This window comes from Leptinotarsa decemlineata, unplaced genomic scaffold (genome assembly GCF_025532065.1).
Source record: "Leptinotarsa decemlineata unplaced genomic scaffold, Ldec_3_MD MMD2_tig00000218_RagTag_RagTag, whole genome shotgun sequence".
Classification (NCBI taxonomy): domain Eukaryota; kingdom Metazoa; phylum Arthropoda; class Insecta; order Coleoptera; family Chrysomelidae; genus Leptinotarsa; species Leptinotarsa decemlineata.
This window is the reverse complement of record NW_027412545.1, coordinates 5,089,440-5,108,986: the sequence shown is the minus strand read 5'-3', so window position 1 is coordinate 5,108,986 and position 19,547 is coordinate 5,089,440. Positions and strand designations below refer to the sequence as shown.

Genomic DNA, 19,547 nt, shown 5'->3' with positions numbered 1-19,547 from the left:
ATGCACCATTGCACATTTGTCTATCCCGAATTTCATGCGGATAGCATGCATGTACTCTTCCACCACCCTCAAGGACTGATGGAGATCTTTCTCTCCAGAGGCATAAAGTTGAAGATCATCCATATAAAACAAATGGGTGAGCATGTGCATCCGGTTTCCTTGGGTGCCACAGTCATACCCTCGAGTATTTCTGAGCGCAACTGATAATGGCAATAGTGAGAGGCAGAAGAGAAGGGGACTGAGGGAATCGCCCTGAAAAACACCCATTCTGAAAGTGGTCAAGCCAGAGTCCACCCTGTTTGGACCCTGTTTGGCTTGACCAGATGTTATGGTGAACCGAGTTTGCCAGAATGGTATCAGTTGTTCAATACATGTCACTATTTTGTCATGTACCGCAAGGCATTTGAGCAAATGCAAGATGAGCTCATGCGATGTTGTATCAAATGCCTTGCGGTAATCGTTCCATGCCATAGAGAGGTTACGCTTATATTGCATCAAGTCCTGCGTTACAGGTTAAGTTTACATCCAACGACTCCTCTCTTCGACCCTCTCTGCTCATATATCCGTTTGATCACTGAGTCAACTGCTGTGAGTATTGGTGTGTATGATATGCTTGTAAACAACTTATAACACGAATTCAAGCATGTTATCGGTCTGTAATTCTTAAAAATCGACAAATCTCCGCTTTTGGGGATGAAAACCGTCCGCCCCTCGACAAATCAATCCGGAATTGGCTGCTCTTCGTCCAGCCATGAGTTGAAACCTCTGGCAGATGGCGGTGGGTGCTTGTCAATTTTTCCACCTTGGCTAAGATCAAAGTGTTCAGCAGCCCATTTGGACCTGGAGCAGCAAAGTTCTTGGAACCCACAAGAGTTCTTCGAACGTCATCCGAGGTTATCGGGTTGCGCAGTTCATTGAGCTCAGGCTGTCGAAGCTCTATGTTGAAATCTTCGATCTGCGCTAGGACTGGAGTGTATAAGTTGAGTGGATGTGGGTGTTCATAGATTTTCTTCCAGAAGGATTCCACCTGATCAGCGGTCGGCGGATTATTCACAACACGTGGAGGCTCTTGAAATGAGAGATAGGGTTTATCGCGGAACCTAAGGTTTTCCGCGATACTTTTCGCTCGCCTCACTAGTGACTTTTTAGCAGCAGTGAAACCAAAAGGCCATTGGAACTCCGTACTGGCAAGCACAAGAAAAACACCCAGCGTGAAGAAATCAGCAAATCGGGAAAAAGAGCATGTTTGTACCGAAGCTGACATCTACAGAAAGGAACCTGCTTGAAAAAAAATTAAGGGAGCTGTATGCATAAAAAAGAATGTTCAACGAGTGGCGTGATGTGAATAAAAAATATCACTCAATAATAGGACGTCATCTTGGTTTATTGTCCTTCATCAATACAGTGAAGCCAGGTGTGAGAATGGTAGGTCGATAGGGGATCGGGTTGACGTGGGTGCTTTGCTGATAATTCACGCTTTAGCGTAATAGCCGAATTACTCTTACCTGTTTTTTTATGAACTTTTTCCAGAAGGTTCCGGACAACTTACACTAGCTTGCATAGATTAAAATGAGATTAAGAATATCGAAACCGCAACGCAAGAAGAACTCTCGCGTGAGATTCGGCAGGAAGCGATATGTCACAAACGGAGGCTGAAGCGGAAATCTGTTGAGCGAAGAGCTACCCGCTAACACTAGCTACCCGCTAACACTAGCGGGTAGCTCTCCCTCACACTGTTCAATTGTAGGACTGTGTGATGGCGTGCATTATGTTGTCTTCCTGGGCTCAACAATGCAGTCATCCCCCCACCGTTCCCCCCACCCCCTCCTGACTCCCACATGTGGGAGAATGATTTTGTATTGTACATAATGTAAATAAATTCTCGTCAGTATTTTAATCTTAATAGAAAATGAAGATTTTTTGTTTGGTTTGTTTTCTGGATACTTTTCTCTATTAATTCAATAAACCGCTATGTGAATCAGTGGTTCAAGCCGCAGGCCGTAAGATCGATTTTCACTTCTACGTCCAACTAGTGTTAGGAATCACAAGTTGAAAGGTAAGACCTCGTTAGCCATTAGCTCGCACAAGTTTCGACTTCTGAGAGTTGTTGTTCGTAGGGTGACGACAGCTGTTTATCAGCAAAACATATTTTTTTCAACTCGGTTGCAAGAAGAACAAATGTACAGGAGTTAACCAAACATTTGCGACCCTTACCAGGTAATTCTGAAGTTAGCCCGCAATTGACGTTGTTACGGAGGCTGCTGTCGTTGCCTGAAGGACAATTGAGTCCTCAATTGGTCTTGATTACTGCCTGGTATGAGGTGTAAGGATGGCAATACTTTATCAACAAAAGTCAACCATACATTTGCAGTTTCTTTCAGCAAATTTTATATTTACAAATACAAGTTTCTTGCTCAGCTAGCTTACCAGAATCAATCTGGTATAACCACGTATGCATGAAGATATTTTGTTGCAAGGAGACTGAAGATGTGGAGGAATCAGAGCCACTTATTGCGCTTATTGACTTTCCAATTTATGGTCTAGGTGAGTGTGAGGATGAACAACACATGAACAACACTTGAACCATCAGAAAACCTTGGGTACGAAGCTACAACTGAAAAGTGGAACTGAAACCTGTGGCGTGCCAAAACTACAACACTCTTCTCAACGTACGTTTCAACTAACATATATAGTAAAATGCTGGTCGAAAAGAGTGTGGCAGTTCTGATATGTAGAGGAGCAGTGTTTGTAATCGAAGAATACAATTTTCAATTGAACGTAACATCATATAATGTTGTATCAAAAAATCGTATATTCCGGATGAATGAACCTGATATTCTGAACTGAAATAACATACTTTTGCATTGACTTGTTAATAATTCAATGTTTTTCTCACAAACCATAATAAATCTAGATAGAGTCTTATAAATTCGAACAGTAACTAGAAATTTTTTTATCATATGATATGATATGATATGATTAGCAAATGGTTACACCAATTCTATTGTTTATCATTTATTTGAATAATTCAGAGTTTCTCATACAGTGTATTTATTTAATGTCCCTCCTTTCATTCTTTGAACGGATCAACTCAAAAAATTTAAATTTGGGATAGTGAAATTAATACATGAATACTTTCAAGATGGCGTCTGGGCGCCATTTGGGTTTTGTGACACATCTTTTTGAAGATCCTGACAAATGCTTTACAACTACCACAAAATGGCGAAATTTTGAATAATTGCCTGAATACATTGACATTCAACTACATAATATGAGGTAATAAGCTTGAGGACAGTTCGGAAGTTGCTCGAAATGATTGCCTTGAAGTTCTTGATGTATGAACCGCCTATCCGATATTTCACGCCGAACATTTTCGAACACAGTAACGTCAATATCTCTACAAATATTTATTATTCTCTGCCGTACATCCAATATTGAAGCAGTTTCAGTTTCGTACACCTTTTGCTTCAAATAGCCCCATAAAAAAGTTCAAAGGTGTCAAATCTGGCGAGCGGGCTGGCCATTTTGTAGGACTTCGACGGCCAATCCAACGACCGAGAAAAGTAGTATCCAAACAGTTTCTTACTTGTCTGGAATACAATATCAATTACGAATTCATTAGGAGTCGCTTCGACGATGTCAGTGATGAGAGGGTCCCCTGTTGAATTTTGATCAATAAATAGAGGTCCTACAATATGGTTTCCCAATATTCCTGCCCAAACTTTAGGTTTTTTTGGAAATTGGGTATGTGTTTCCTGGAAAATGTAAAGGTTGATGTCACTCCAATAACGGCAATTTTGTCTGTGAACATTGCCGTCTAAAAAAAGATGCATTCGTCACAAAATTTAAATATTGTGGAGATAGGTAGGATGCCTTGCATATGGTTTCCATCATGATTCCGCAGAATTCTGTTCTACGATCAGAGTCATCTCCAGTTAATTGGTGTACCATTTTAATTTTGTATGGATGATACCTGTTCCTCTTCAAAATTCTCCACACAGTAGAAAGAGACACCTCATGAACATTCAGAATCTACTACCATCTCACCAATTATTTGCACTTACTGTTCTTCCGGAATGGACGGATGACCTGGGGGCTTTTTGTTATGTACACTACCGGTAGTTGCGAATTTGGATACAAGTTCCCTCAAATATTTTCTACAGAGGACGATTCGGAAAACGTTCATTGAAAATCCTTTCGGTCTCGTGAAAGTTACGCGTCGCACCGTAAATAAAAATCGCTTCAATTTTTTCTTCCAATGGACGAGAATTGACCATTTTAGAGATTGTTGACGTGGTACCTTATTCTAACTGAACAATGATGTTCATTGTGGTACTGGCACGTTTTGCCGTTTCTATAAACAAAAAATAACTTAACAGAACTTATCGGGTTGTTGGAATTGCCATAAGGCAGATAAAAAGCAATATTTCTAGAAATATCGATATTAATGTGTTAGTCTTCAGAAAATTATTAAATGTTCTGCCATTATGTAGTAGGTGAAGATATTGACTTCATATTCTAGGGTTATGAAGTACCTACTCGGCAGGATCTTCAAAATGATGTGTCGCAAGACCCCTCTTTCCAATTATTTTTTTTCCCCAGATGGCGCCCAGTCGCCATCTTGAAAGTTTCATCTGTAAATTTCACTTCAAAATAAAGTATTCATGCATTAATTTCACTATACCAAATTTCAATTTTTTGAGTCGACTCGTTCAAAAAATAAAAGGGGAGGGGACATTAAAGAAATGCACTGTATATATGATTGTTATTGTGATTGAAAAGCTTGGTTCAAATTGTTTATTTGAAGATTATTCAGTACTTACGTGAAAATATTGAAGTAAATCGGCAAAGACATCGTGAAGATCAGAAAAATTCTTTTGTCTCACTTTTCACTTAAAACAACACTTTTCGTAAATCGTCACAGATTCACTAAATCAAATTCAAAGAAACGTCGGATGAACGTTGTTATCATATAATAACATAATTTTTACAACTAAATTCACATCCGTATAAATAACTGATATCGCTCTCAGACTTGGCCTTTGGAGACACAAATATAGAAATAAAGTCAGTTCGTAGAATACGTTTCTGTGCCCCTCAGTTATATTATTGATGTAACACCAAATGTTTCCGTTCAGTCTGTGAAATGAGAGCACTAAAATGCGTTTATCGGTGAACCACACTCTATTTTCATGATTCTTATTTCACCACAAATTGTTATAGGGGACATTAGATCTACAGCGGAACATCTGGTAATAAGAACATTTATTTGTTTTTTAAATTTTGATGAATATTTGATTGTCGTAACAGTGATGGCGATAAAAATGATGCTGTTGGAAATACTAAAAAATCCCCAAATTATTCATAGAGAAAATCGTTTTATAAAACTGTTTAAATAATTTTGAAGAAACCGAGGAACTTCACAAAGATGTGTGGATCATACACGAAAGTGTCTTTCAGATGCAAACCGGGAGTTTGCAACTGGTCAGTTTGTACACAATTCGTAATGGAATTGAAACATAATATTTTCAAGAGCAATGATGAGATTATGAAATTTTAAATTATGAAGGGTGCATTTTTAGTAGAGATTTTGTGAAACATTTTTTTTTCACTCCTCCATCTTTGTACAAAACATTGTAAGAAATTTTCAAAAGAAGGAAGAAAAATCAATTAGGTCAAACATAAACTCTTTACAGAGAAGTGTAGTGCAAGCATAGACATTTCCTTCACACTGGACGGAAAAGCCCTCCACATGGACATTGAATTACACGAAAAAAAAAAAACTTTCGGTCGATAGTCGGTGGGTGCTTTGTTCACTTAGTCAATAGGCCGATGTGTGAGTCGAAGGTTCAAGCCCCAGGCTGAACGCTCGATTTTCACTTGCTATCGTACAACCCGTGTTAGGAATCACACGTTAAAAGGTAAGACCTCGTTAGTCCTCAGTTCACACAAGTTTCGACTTCTGATGATTGTCGTTCGTAGGGTTGCGATAACTGATTAACTGAAAAAACATATTCTAACAACAACATATAACTACTTTCATGTGAACATAAAGATGGAAAAGTGAAAGCCCAAAATCTGATTTCTCAAAAAATTATCTCTTTCCTTTCAATTAAATATTCCAATATATTGGATACGTAGTGTTTTTCCTACAACTGTTTAGCTCAGAAACATTTCATTTTGTTATTGATTTTTATTTTTGTATTATAAATTCTTGTCAGAAAATTAAATTTTCATTACTCTCATCGAGCAGTCATCCAAAATATCTATCTGCTTGGGTTTCTCATGTTATTTCTTTTATTTTAATTTTTACATTTTTGTATTTTTTTTTTTTTTCGTATATCATTGAAATGCCCTCTTCTCTCGGAAAGAAAGTTTATTGCCAAAAAAATAGATGGATATTTAGAACGAAGCCACTTGGGATGTTTCGAGTAGGTACTCACTGTTAACACTTTTATAAGATAAGACAAGGGTGCAAGTGGTTGTTCCTTTTTGACTAAAGTTATAACTCGACCTTTTGTCAGTGAGAAAGTTACTTAAATTTTTAGCCGAGGAATTCATTCATTGTGTTTTGAGATTTCGGCCGTGAACCACGAGGTTCCACTGTTATTTTTTCTGTTTGTCGTGTTGTTGGTGGTATTAATAAATTTTATTATTTGTAAACGCTGTGTCCGACTGATTAATAATTCACCCATTACCAGTACGACGGATCGAATCCAATGAGCGTATGAATGTCTTTATGAACTGTTATTGTGACATAAATAGATTCATCTCATCCGTGACATAAAGTCATAATGTTATGAATGACTGCCTCTTCCTGCAATATTATTCAGAATGGTGCAGATGAGGTAATAAGACAAGTGTCTTATTCGGAATCTTCGAAATCCGCAATTGAGGACGATAGTGTTTCATGTGAGTGAAATTTTATATCGTAACTCTTTCATGTATTATATTGTGTAGCGTACCTATGAATGATATCTGATTCAATTTCTTAACGAATTTTTGAAGTACAAACTTAATAGGAAAGCTTGATTTTCGTATAATGCAATGTTCATATAAAATTTGTATTTTTCGTTTAGTCATTCAATTCATGTGAAAGGAGTTGTGTAGAGATGGCTTTATATTCCAGTTTGGATATGAAAATAACGTCTTTGCATGATCTACACATCTTTGTAAAGAGTTTATTTGGAACTCAATTACTTTCTTTCTTTATTTGGAATTTTCACACTTTTTTTATATAGAGATGGAGAAGTGAAAGAAAAAAGCGTTTTTTCCAAAAAAAAAAAAATTTGCCTATAGAACACCGAGATTTTCGGACAAAAACCATAGTTTCGAACGCATCTTTACATCTAAGTTACAAACAGTAGCTTTTCAATTCATGAACATGAGAGGGATTCTGAATCTTACAGTTGTTGTAGCTCTATTACGCATATGTTCAAAGGGCATTGAGATATGGACTTTTTGGGGGCTATCAAGCTCATCACGTTATAATTTCATTGTTCAAAAGCACATAATTCGTTCAATGCTGGCACTAGACTATAAAATGTCATGTACAGATTCATTCAGGAGTCTTCGCTTTATAATATACTGGGCATAAGCAGGTATTTGTTCAAGAACAAGAACTCAATCTACAAAAATAATTCAATAATTAGCTTATTAGAAATTGGGAAAATCATTTTGCCTCTGGAATCATATAGCACCAATAATTTACAATCTACTATCAGATAACGATCAACACGAATACATTGATTTTCAAAAGTCAACTTGAAAAATTCCTGGTTAATCATAACTTTTATTCAATAGAAAATCACTGCTTTCCACATTTCTTATGAAAATTTCATGACCATTCAACACTTAAAGATATGGATCTGATATAATGATGTTTCATAAAAATCATTCGTACTAGTTACTTACTGGGTTAGGTTAGGTTAGATCAAAAGTGAGTGGGTCTATTCAACCTGCCACCGCAACCCTATTCCACTCGATCAAATAAACCCAGCTTCTTAACGAAGCCAATTAGTTAATATTGTGAAAAAACTGACTCGGTCCGCAACGGATCAGGCAAAAAGTACGTGCTCTGCTCTCTGCGACAGTATGTGTCGCCTCTGTGAGATGGCTCGTTAGACATAATAGTTCATCTCTACTGTAGTCCAACAATTGTTTGGTTTCAAGCTTCGATGGGTGAATGAACACCTTGGAGGGAGCCAATCCTGGAAGATTTTGCCAGAAGAAATCTTCAAGCCATCCAGGAGTTCAATGTTTATTTGGCAAAACCTAAAGCGATACCAATAACAGGTTCTGGTCCGATGAAACTGCTTGCACCCTCCTTTGCAAGGAAGTCAGCAGTCTCCTATTGAGGAGAGTCGTTTTTACCAATTTGCTACCAAAGTTAGACGTTGCTGGATAGGAGCCAAGAGCTTTCAACACCGATTGACTGAGAATTTTGTTGACTTGTGTATGAGGTGGAATTCTACCAATCTCTCCGCACACAATTATTCAATAGCACAGATTTATGCTTGAAATACAGTCGCATAGGTCCTAGGCAGGTTAATATCTCTGTCCTTGGTCTGCGACTGTAAGTCGTAGACTAACTGCTGTCGAAGACAATAAAAATGAATTCTGGTAACGAAAAAAAAATGCTAGGAACTTGCTTCTCCAACGGTGTGCCACATGGTTCCAATCTAGTGTCCAATTTATTGATAACATGTAATGTGTATTGAAGTCTTCAGATTGTTGACATTTTTAGGTGCCATCAAAGTATTTGAACAGGTACGGACAGTTAGAGATTGTGTCATTTGCAGAAATTTTGAACAAGATGTGTGAATAGAGCCGAACGAATAAACTCTCCTTCAATTTAGAAAAATGTTACACATTCACGGAAAAATGATTCTTCAGTATGAGATGAATAGCGAATTGATGTTTTTTAAATAACTATTCAAGTTAAATCTTAACCTAATAACGGTTGAATCTGATTGCAATGTCCTATGCAATTTTAAAAATTCGATGTCACAAGTGTGCATACGTTGAATTACCTATGATAGATGTAATCAGCAATTAATTCATAGTTACCATATGGCTAGTACGTTTATAATTTTAATTACAGAAAAATGCAGTTCATATCGGTAACTCACAGGTGAGGTTATCCAAGTGGAGAACCTCTCTCTGTTCAACAAAACAATGCCAACAACGTCGTTACCTACTGGAACGAGATACTCATCAATTATGTATGACTGACTCTACTGGTTACTAGATGTTATTCAGATATATATTTTAATGTTTTCTTTGTTCACTATTAGATGATACTTTGTAATATGTGGATACTTTACGGTATGCTGTGCCAAGTTATTTGCTATTCGTCAAACTGTTCAAAAAAAAATACTTTGAAGGGTTATTTCACTATCAAACCATTGTAAATTGATTTTTCAAAATACTTGTTACTGCAAAAAACTACAGACATTTCAGTTAAAACATATTTTGTTAAGTATTTACCCAATTCCAAACTAACTGTTCTATCTGATCTAACAATTTCACTATTTGAAAGGTTCAAATAGTGAACTATTGAATAATACTCAAGATAATAGAAATAAAAACACACGGTGAAAAATTTCTTGTTTGTACAGGTCTTAAATTTCATCACTTTTTTGAAATTGTTAACTTTTATGTCAAAATTATTCTGAAATGGTGACTATTAGTTTAGTTTCATCATTATAGGTTTTCATTTTTGCCCTGTATAAATTTAAAATATCATTTTGTTTACTGTCTCCTGTTTAATAACAGTGCCATTGCTTTTTGAGTTTCAAAGCCGCGGATTTTTGGAATTTCTTCCTGACGTTTGGCTGGCGCGAGTGGCTAGCTTCTTCAGAGGTTTAACCATCATGGCTTGCTGTCCGATGACTCTGAAGAAGCTAGCCACTCGCGCCAGCGAAACGTCAGGAAGAAATTCCAAAAATCCACGGCTTTCAAACTCGAAAAGCAATGACACTGAAAACCTCTGCCGTAAAAGTCTAAACCATTTTGTCAGTTCAAGAGCAGATTGCATTTGTGTTTTCAACACGAATGATTCTGGGTATAAAACAGTATTACATTTATTCTGACACCGCTTATCAGTGTTACCCTGAAAACTGAGGTTGTTGCAATTCAAATATTATGATACACTATATATTTGCATAGCATTTTTGTTGTGATGGTCCCCAGAAAAACATAAGAAATGTAATTGAAAATTCTCCAAAATATTGTCAATTCTTTTTGTTTATCGTTGAATCACAATAATGCTTCGTCTTGTAGTTGGTTTCTAACTATTTCTTTAATTTCATGGAATGAAAGATGTTCATATTTATTCTTAATAAATTCAATAAATGGTACTGGATATTGTTTCATTATATTTCTAATGAAAATTAATTTATTTTCATTACCTAATGTTATTTTTGGTCGTACTAAATCTTCTTTGTAAGTAATTTTTCTCTCAGCTTGTTTTATTTTATTATTAATGCCTAATACTTTTTCAATAATATTATTTTCATGTTCTTTAACTTTATCTCTAGTTAATTTATTTTACCTGTCTATCTTTTTATTTAAATTTTCATCTCTTCTTAAATTGATTTCCTGAACTAACCCTTCTTCTGCTGTATTAATTCTCCCATGTACCTGGTCAAATTGATCTTCACTTTCTTTTCTATGATCTTTCACCTCCTGTGAAATTTTTTCCACATTTTCTTCTATGGTCTTTTTATACTCTGATAATTCTAATTCATTAAATTTTTTTACATTATTTGTCTGTTCATCTAATTTTCCAAATAACTTCTTCATATCGTCATTCCTTTTTCTTTCAAATTTTTCCATATCTTCTTGTCTTTTTCTTTCCAATTTTTCCATATCTCCATTTCGTTGTTTTTCTTGGATTTTCATTTCTTCTTTCCTGCTATCTGTCTCTTGTTTCCTCATTTTTACCAATTTTTCCATATCTTCTTGTCTTACTTTTTCCAGTCTTTCAATTTCTTCTTGTCTTACTCATTTTATTCAATTCCAAATCTCGGGCCGCATATTTCATAGATTCTTCTGGAAAATCTGTGAAGTACCCAAGCACTGTAATTGCATTATCTACATTGTCCACCACCGTTTTACTTTTAATAATTTTGCTTTTGAATGATCCAAAGTTCGTAAAACTGAAGAATAATATTTTAAAGATATCTAAAAATGGTTTCGGACTTTCCGGATACCTTGTAGCATAAGTATCTACGGAAGCGTAGAAGGGCCACAGATTATTTGTCTATTTGATCCACAATAATTTCGACTTAAAATTTTATATACTTTATTCGAATAACAGTAACACAATGAAAGTTAATACACAATATTATATGTGAAAGGGTTACGACTATTACATGTTACTTTTGAGAGAACATGTCCATCTCCATAGGTAAATGGGATTTCTTACCTGTTCTCAGGTAACTAGGATTTCTTACTTATAAAAGGTTACTCCAAACAAAAATAAAGTATTCATTGTCAAATATAGTGCGGAGTGGAACGACAACATATAGAAATCGTTATTATTAATTTGTGTTTGGGGAATAAAATATCGTTCATTCTCTTTTCTATCCGTTTCTTGTTTGTGGTGTCGAGGTTTGGCCGCTTGGGGTATATTAAACTCAAAAAGAAGGTAAGTGTGTACATCTTTTCATTAAATGAATAATTTCAGTGTCCTTAAATCAAATTGATGTATTGATGAGTTTGATGTAAACAGAAGATATTTCTGAAGCTATCAATTTTCGGCAGCCACTACAAATTCAAGTTTTTTTCAATTTGTACTCACATATTGTTCTTTCATTTCAGTTCTTAAACAATGGCAGATGCAGATGCTCTTTTGGACTACGAAGATGAAGTGAATACTGAACAGACTACCGCTGAGCCCACAGCTAATGAAGTAAAGGAGGAAGGTGCCAAAGGAGCTTATGTATCCATACACAGTTCAGGCTTTAGAGATTTTTTATTGAAATCGGAAATTCTAAGAGCTGTTGTTGACTGCGGTTTTGAACACCCTTCAGAAGTTCAACATGAATGTATTCCTCAGGCAGTCATTGGTATGGACATTTTATGTCAAGCCAAATCGGGTATGGGCAAAACGGCAGTGTTTGTTCTGGCAACACTGCAACAACTGGAACCAGCAGATAATGTTGTTAACGTTTTGGTGATGTGCCACACTCGCGAACTGGCCGTCCAAATCGGCAATGAGTACAAGAGGTTTAGTAAATACATGTCTAGTGTCGAGGTGGGCGTCTTTTTCGGAGGTATGCCTATTGCTAACGACGAACGAATATTGAAAAACAAATGCCCGCACATTGTTGTAGGTACGCCTGGGCGTATTTTGGCGCTTGTTAAGTCAAGAAAGCTAAACCTGAAGCACCTGAAACATTTCATCCTTGACGAGTGTGATAAAATGCTGGAACTATTGGATATGAGGCGAGATGTCCAGGAAGTATTCAGAAACACACCACATACCAAGCAAGTGATGATGTTCAGTGCCACACTCGGCAGAGAAATTAGGAAAGTGTGCCAGAAATTCATGGAAGATCCACTGGAGGTATATGTAGACGATGAAGCCAAACTGACGTTGCATGGATTACAACAGCATTACGTTAAACTCAAAGAATATGAAAAGAATAAAAACTTATTTGAGTTGCTCGATGTTCTCGAGTTCAATCAGGTAGTCATTTTTGTGAAGTCAGCTAAACGGTGTGTGGCTCTAGAACAGTTGCTGACTGAAGAGAATTTCCCAGCCATCGGAATTCACAAAGGAATGAACCAAAAAGAGAGGCTGTCTCGGTATGAGCAATTCAAAGATTTCCGAAAGAGAATATTGGTAGCTACGAATCTCTTTGGGCGTGGCATGGACATTGAAAGGGTCAATATTGTCTTCAACTATGATATGCCAGAAAACTCCGATACCTACTTACACAGAGTGGCTAGAGCAGGCCGGTTTGGTTCAAAAGGTTTGGCCATCACTTTCGTTTCCGAAGAGGGGGATGTCAAGATTTTGAAAAAGGTCCAAGAGAGATTTGATGTTGCTATTACAGAGTTACCTGATGAAATTGATCTCAGCTACTACATTGAGGGTCGATAATCCTGTGAATGAAGGCTGCCTGCAGAATGGTTCGGTGTTTGCTATTTCCTTTGTGCTTTATATTTCATGTAATTTTTTATGTGATTCAGTTGAGAAAATGTAATTTTTAATGTGATTCAGTTGAGAAAATATAGTTTGTTAATATAGATAGGCTGTATGTTTAATTGGATACATGGGGTTTGGTGGAAAAACTCTCACCTGTGAACCAACTGGAGGACCTTCTCTCTATTCAACAAACCTGGTTACCAGATGTTAGTCAGATATAGGGTAATTCCGGTGGAGATAGCCCTAGTAACTTTGAAACTCTGCTTTGAAGGAATTATAATGAATAAAACATTAATTAACACAAAAATTTAACTTCACCTATAATTTTTATTAAATATTATCGATGAATCACTTTGAGAAATGCAATAACGTAGTTTTAAATTTGTAAGAAAAATTAGGACTGACCATTTCTCCCAGAATGTCCGGGAATGATATCCATAGCAGTCGAGTAGAGATGCCACTCCTTTTTTTCTCTTTGCCCTTGAGATCTTTTAGCTCTTTTTTCTCATTACCGCAGTATGAATCCTTGTCCTCAAATTCGGTGCAATTTTCATGCACCCTGAACATGCAAATATTGCATTGTATCCAATCTTCTATCAGTTGTATCTTTTAATAATTATCACCACAACCTTTGCAGTTATCATCATCTGTCTTCAGTTTCACTTTCAGAGGTATCATTGAAAACGATGGGAATTTTTTCGCAGCTGCTATCAGACAACCTATGAATTACCTTTCGTTACGTAAAATTTTCCGTTTTTCAATATGCTCTTCAGATGTCAAAGGAATGCTTACTTGTAGCTCGTTTGCGGACTTCGTGTAGTTTTACAGGCAGTGTAGACACTTCGCTAATTACTTTTGTTGGTGTTGGTTGATCCACCGTCTGAATGGATCCACTTGGGCCTGGATCTGAAATTGATTGGGCCTGCGTTGCATGTCCGATATTTCTCTCAACGGGTTACTCAATGTTCTCACTGAAGGCTCCTGGATTAAGAGGGAAAACTCCTGCTGTCCTGAATCCTGATATTGCATTTCCACTTGTCGCTGATTTTCCCAGGCTTAGTATAATAAGAAGTCAAATTGTTGTCTTGCCTGATATAATATAAATTGATTTGAAATTCCTGTTAAATATTAAAAAAATTATCCGAAAATAACAATTTTATTTGAACAAAAATACGGAAATTACAAAGAAATAACATAAAACCAAACAACAACCAAAAAATAAAAATTGAAATATCAATAAAAGCTGAAAATTAAAAATTATTATTAACGAAAAATGAAAAATTAAAATTGAAAGATTTCAAACCAAGTTACGTCACGACGTTTCGATTGTTAGTATCCAGAATTGTCTTCGGGTGATAACTGGACTTATTCCTCCGAGATCCGACTATTTATAGGCCATTCGAGTTCTTTCACCTATCCCCTCTTCTCTCTCTCCGCTTCATTGGTTTTTAGCGGGAGTTGGTCGTTTTTCGTTTGATTAGAGGTTTCCATATGTTACGTATCTCTACGCTAACTTGACTAATTTCGTTGTTGGAAAACATATACGCGGCTTCTTTGAATTTTCTCCTAAACCAGTGTTCCCCTTTGTGGATGATTTCAGCTTGAGCCCACTTGATATTATGTTGATGAGCCCAAACATCCTCTGCTATTCCGGATTTGCTGATTTCTCTTCGCTGTGTGTGTTTCTTGTGCTTAGCAATGCGAACTTTCAATGGCCTCTTAGTTTCACCGATGAATGATTCACCGCATTCGCAGGATAACCGGTAAATGCAATTCTTGGAATCGCAGCCCGCGTTTGATGGTCTGGTTTTCGTGAGGCTGCTACGGATAATGTTCCCAGATCTGAAGCAGGTCCTGATGTTATACTTGGACCCAATCTGTCGTATCCTTTCCGATAATCCTCTGATGTAGGGAAGTACAAGTACTAGTTGTGGAGGCTTCTCTTCCTTGTGGAGCTCTTGCTGTCTTCTAGCTAAAACCTGTTCTACCATCACTCTGGAGTAACCATTCCGTTGAAGGTCGTTTTTGATGATGCCTAGTTCCCTTTTGAGACCTTTCTTTATATTACAGAGCCCGACGGCACGGCCTAGTAGAGTCTTAGTCGATTGATGGTGGTTGGATTTCTGGTTCAGATACTGTCCTGTGTGAGTGGGTTTTCGATATATAAATATCGGAACATATATAACCCAATGTATTCTGGAATGTGTCTGCGAAAGCAGTCGACCAGTTCAAAATTAGAGATTTGTTCGCCATGGAATGTCAATTATTTGATTGAATCACCGTTCTCCTTTCTGCACTGTTGCAACTGATCGTTAGTACTCGTAGGTAACAAATCAGTCCATAACGATTGAAAAGAAAATAATTTCTTGTGAACTTTAAATTGTTCACGCTCAGAAAGGAAGGAAAGATATAAATTTTGAAGGGTATTTTGGTGGTGACTCGATTCGAGATACAAAAAATATATTAAAGGTTGCATTTGAAAATAGAGCACCATGCGTCGAATTATTGAAGAGTTCGAATTGCGGATGTGTTCAGGACTACCAGAAGTGTCAAAATTCCGATGAACCACGTATACATCCAATTAATGAAGACTGTCAAAATCTGAAAAAACAGTATATGCCGCTGTTGAAGCCGGTCAACATTAGACCAGTCGACAATTTGCATATCGAATTAATGTGATATATTTTAACAAAGAATGGTAACCATTGTTATAAAGTACAGAAACTGAGGAAATTTTTGATAAGTTATCATTTTTTTCACGTATGGAACACACTCCATTCATTGTTCGATATTGGTTTCGGGCAAATCAGCAGCTAAGTATTTTTGTGCCTACTCAATAACCACAAACACTCAATATTAGGATAGTATATTATAGGACCCTTCTGTACCTATGGTACCCTAAATGCTGTCAAATTAGACAGACTATAAAATCAAATTATTTCAACAGTTCTACTTCCATGTACTTTTAGGACATTTGGTTTCAACAGCACCTCTTTCTTCGTAGGAGAAATTATTTGTTACAGCTATTGCAGCAAACAATTTCCAGGGTCGCAAAATATATTTCTTAAAGTCAGATATACGCACATTTCAATACTAATGAATCGCCGTGTGGACTAGCGGACGCTAGTGTTGCCAACTGGATGAACTATAAAGTCGCTAGACATGAACTAAAATTCCGCTACACTGCATCATATTCCGCTACGCTTGTATATCTGACGGAATCAGTTCGCGCATGCGCCCTATTCAAAATTAAACACCACAGAACTCACAGTTTGTAGTTTGTGTACCGTTCAGATACCACTAAAGTGAAATGTCACTAGTGTCAGGAATCAGAATCATGCTAATTTCCAACCGCGCAAGTCAGTAGATGGTACCTAATTTTCGAAATTTACAGCAGTTAATTTTTGAAAGCTGTAGTCACGACCAAATATTTCTTACCTTGAAATGATGATTTCGAAATCAGATAATCAATGTTGAGAAAGTTTGTTTGCGAGACTTTTTGTATTTTCTTGAACATTTCTCTTTCCCGTCAATTTCAACTGCGGTAGCTCTTTCACTCGAACTACAATCAGATCTATCTTTCATTTCCACTGTAATTTGTTACGTCAAGACTTTTAGTTTCAAGATATTGGAGGTTATATGGTTTATGATATGAATGAAAATAGCCAAAAATATTCTTTTTCTCGTTCATCATGTAATGACCTCAGCTACTAAGACTAAACGTATTGACTGTGCATTCAATTATTCAAGTGTCAGCTTCGAGTGCTATCCACTGCCTCTTCTAATTCCATATTTTTTTTCAATATTGATTATTTATAGAAAATTCCGCTATTTTATGTTCAAACCCGCTACGCCGCTACCGTCGAATAAATTCCGCTACAGTAGTGGAATTCCGCTACGGTTGGCAACTCTAAACGAGCCCATTGTGAGTGGGGATACGTCACCGTAGAGTAAGTTAATCGAATATTTGATATTCGGTAACGACGAAATTATGAAGTTTTCTCAGGAGACCAGCAGAAACTTTCATAACAATGATTTCCAGGATTATCTCAATCTAAATGCTATTGCATCTATTGAATTTTAGCATTGGTGATAAAGTCATGAGACATTTTCTTCATCCTTGACTCAATGGTGTGATATACAGACAGTTTCTCGAAGACACATTTCATCACCCAAAGAATTTTGGAAAGTGTGCGACAATCAATGAGAAGACTTGATTCTTGTATTGCAAGTTAGGGTTTGAATTTTGAGCATCCTAAAAATTTTTTTTATTTATATTTTACTGAACGAATAAAAAAATCGATTAATGCCTCAACTTTTTTTCAAAACATATACTAAAGCAAGTTGAAATATTCACCTTCGAACTTGTGATTTCCAGCCCGGGTCATGCGAAATGCAATGAATATCAATAATTTCGTTAGTAGGAATCGATCTATACAGTGCATTTCTTATACCCAACTGGCTGACTCTCAAAAGCCTTTTTTTATTTATCAACCCAGAAGAATAACATTTTAAAGTACGACGAATAATTTGTTTGCACTGAAAAGGTCCAATCGTATCATAAAGCAAGAGAAAGGTCAAGATTGAGGTGGAGGTTTGCTTCAGTTTTACTTTTAGTTTTCATATAATTACTATTTGGGCACAATTTGAGAACGTTTCATTTCAATTATTCAATTTGTATGATACTAGTTATATACAATGATTTTTTACTCTTATAAATCTAATTACATCAATATTAGCCTAAGTTTGATAAGTGAAATATATTATAATCAGTCAAGAAATAACCACTTATTCATTACAACTTCAACACCCGTTATTCTGAAACGAGATTTAATACATTTATTCAATTGAAGTGAAAGTAAAACCATTTTTGATTTGAATGAATTCAGAGTATGAAGTATTTGATCATAAAACAATATCCCTATACCCCATACAAACGTTCTCGGCATATTATTTACATTGCAGCAAGTATATTGACACACTAGTTCTAATAGAGATGTATGGACATATCAAATTGAAAATATTTCAGATATAAGTAAAGTATCCACAATGATACCACTCGACAGTGACAACACCTCTAATGGGCTTGTTTCATGCTATGGAAGATGATACTGGTTTGCTTATAGACTGATCGAGTTAGGGGTATATTATACTTATCTAGCCTAATCGGTCCCAAAATCTCTTTATATTTGCAGAAAAAAGAATAATTAGAAAAGCAAGAATTTAAGTTGGCCGCGTGTCTGTTGACCAATAAAATTGATCGTGTCTAGAGCGGAGTTGCCAAATGTATTCGTTTTTAATATCCAATCACAGATCTGATGATCCAATTTGACAGACGCCATTTTTGTTGTTATTGTTGTCAACTCGGTGTGAATACAACTGTTACAACTATATAATTACCGAACGTTTTTTTTTGTAAAAGGTAGGTCTCGGCGGGTACCTATTTTGCTGCATATTCCGTGTCATCAGTTTACATTCGGAAAAATATTTTTTCAGGTTATTTTTGAATTGATATGTTCTGGAGTAATTCTACATTTCACTGTACATATTTTTGCTTCTCTTTTCAGTCATCATATTGCTCCTTTGCCGAGATAAAATAAAAATTAAATCAAAATTTTCCATCCTTCGATAAAAGACAAAGTCTGAAATGAATGTCATTTAAATAAAAGAGACTTACTGAATATACCACCTACCATTTCAATTTTTCATTTTTCATTTCGGTACCAAAGTATTGCAAATTTTTCAAGTAAAATCCATCGATCATTTCAAAATCGACTTTTGGTAAGTTGTCGGGAGTCAGCTTTAATAAAACTAGGCTCAACATTCATTTTGAAATTATTTTAAGAAAAATACAAAGTTTGTGGAAACCATTGACATTAGAAAGAGCACATTGTCGCATACACTACAGAGGGGGCTAGCTGACTGGATGACAATATGGCTAATATACCAGTAACATTGAATTTATTTTTTTTTTGGTGGGTGGCATGAATGCATAATTGATTTATTTTATTACGGTTCATGAGCATTCGAAAACCATTCGAAAATACAGCTCGTTTATTTCTATTCAGAATTATATTTAGATATAACTTGTACTATATCAGTTATCAAGGCAAATATTATTGTCCATTTTTATGCTTGATTCGTGGATTCCAGCGATCTTATATATATTTGTATATTTATTTGGTTGCTGGCTTTATTCTTAAAAAAAATGAATGAATAATTATAGAAAATTTAAATTGATCGTTCATTTTCTCAGGAAAAAGGAGTACCCATATCACACTTTATTGGTTTATTCGGAATTAAAAATGTATGTCATATCGGATCCATTCTGCTTGTTTTTGCAACATTGAGTTTCTTAGCTGACAGCTCGCGTAGGAACAATTCGTTT

The 19,547-nt window shown here is 36.0% G+C and overlaps 2 protein-coding genes across 2 annotated transcripts in view; one reads left to right on the top strand and one right to left on the bottom strand.

Annotated features, from left to right (window-relative positions):
* Traf4 (TNF receptor associated factor 4) overlaps positions 1-4,964 on the bottom strand; it is a 174,583-nt gene extending 169,619 nt beyond the window's left edge. Inside the window, exon 1 of the mRNA XM_074173306.1 lies at positions 4,824-4,964. Within this exon, the coding sequence (XP_074029407.1) occupies positions 4,824-4,855 (32 nt within the window). The 5' untranslated portion in view covers positions 4,856-4,964. The remainder of the gene's footprint in view (positions 1-4,823) is intronic.
* Positions 4,965-11,836: 6,872 nt separating this feature from the next.
* Positions 11,837-13,203, top strand: LOC141481597 (ATP-dependent RNA helicase WM6-like). The gene has a single exon (XM_074173348.1). It carries the CDS (start codon positions 11,837-11,839, stop codon positions 13,112-13,114), a length of 1,278 nt encoding a protein of 425 aa, XP_074029449.1. The 3' UTR covers positions 13,115-13,203.
* Positions 13,204-19,547: the final 6,344 nt, after the last annotated feature.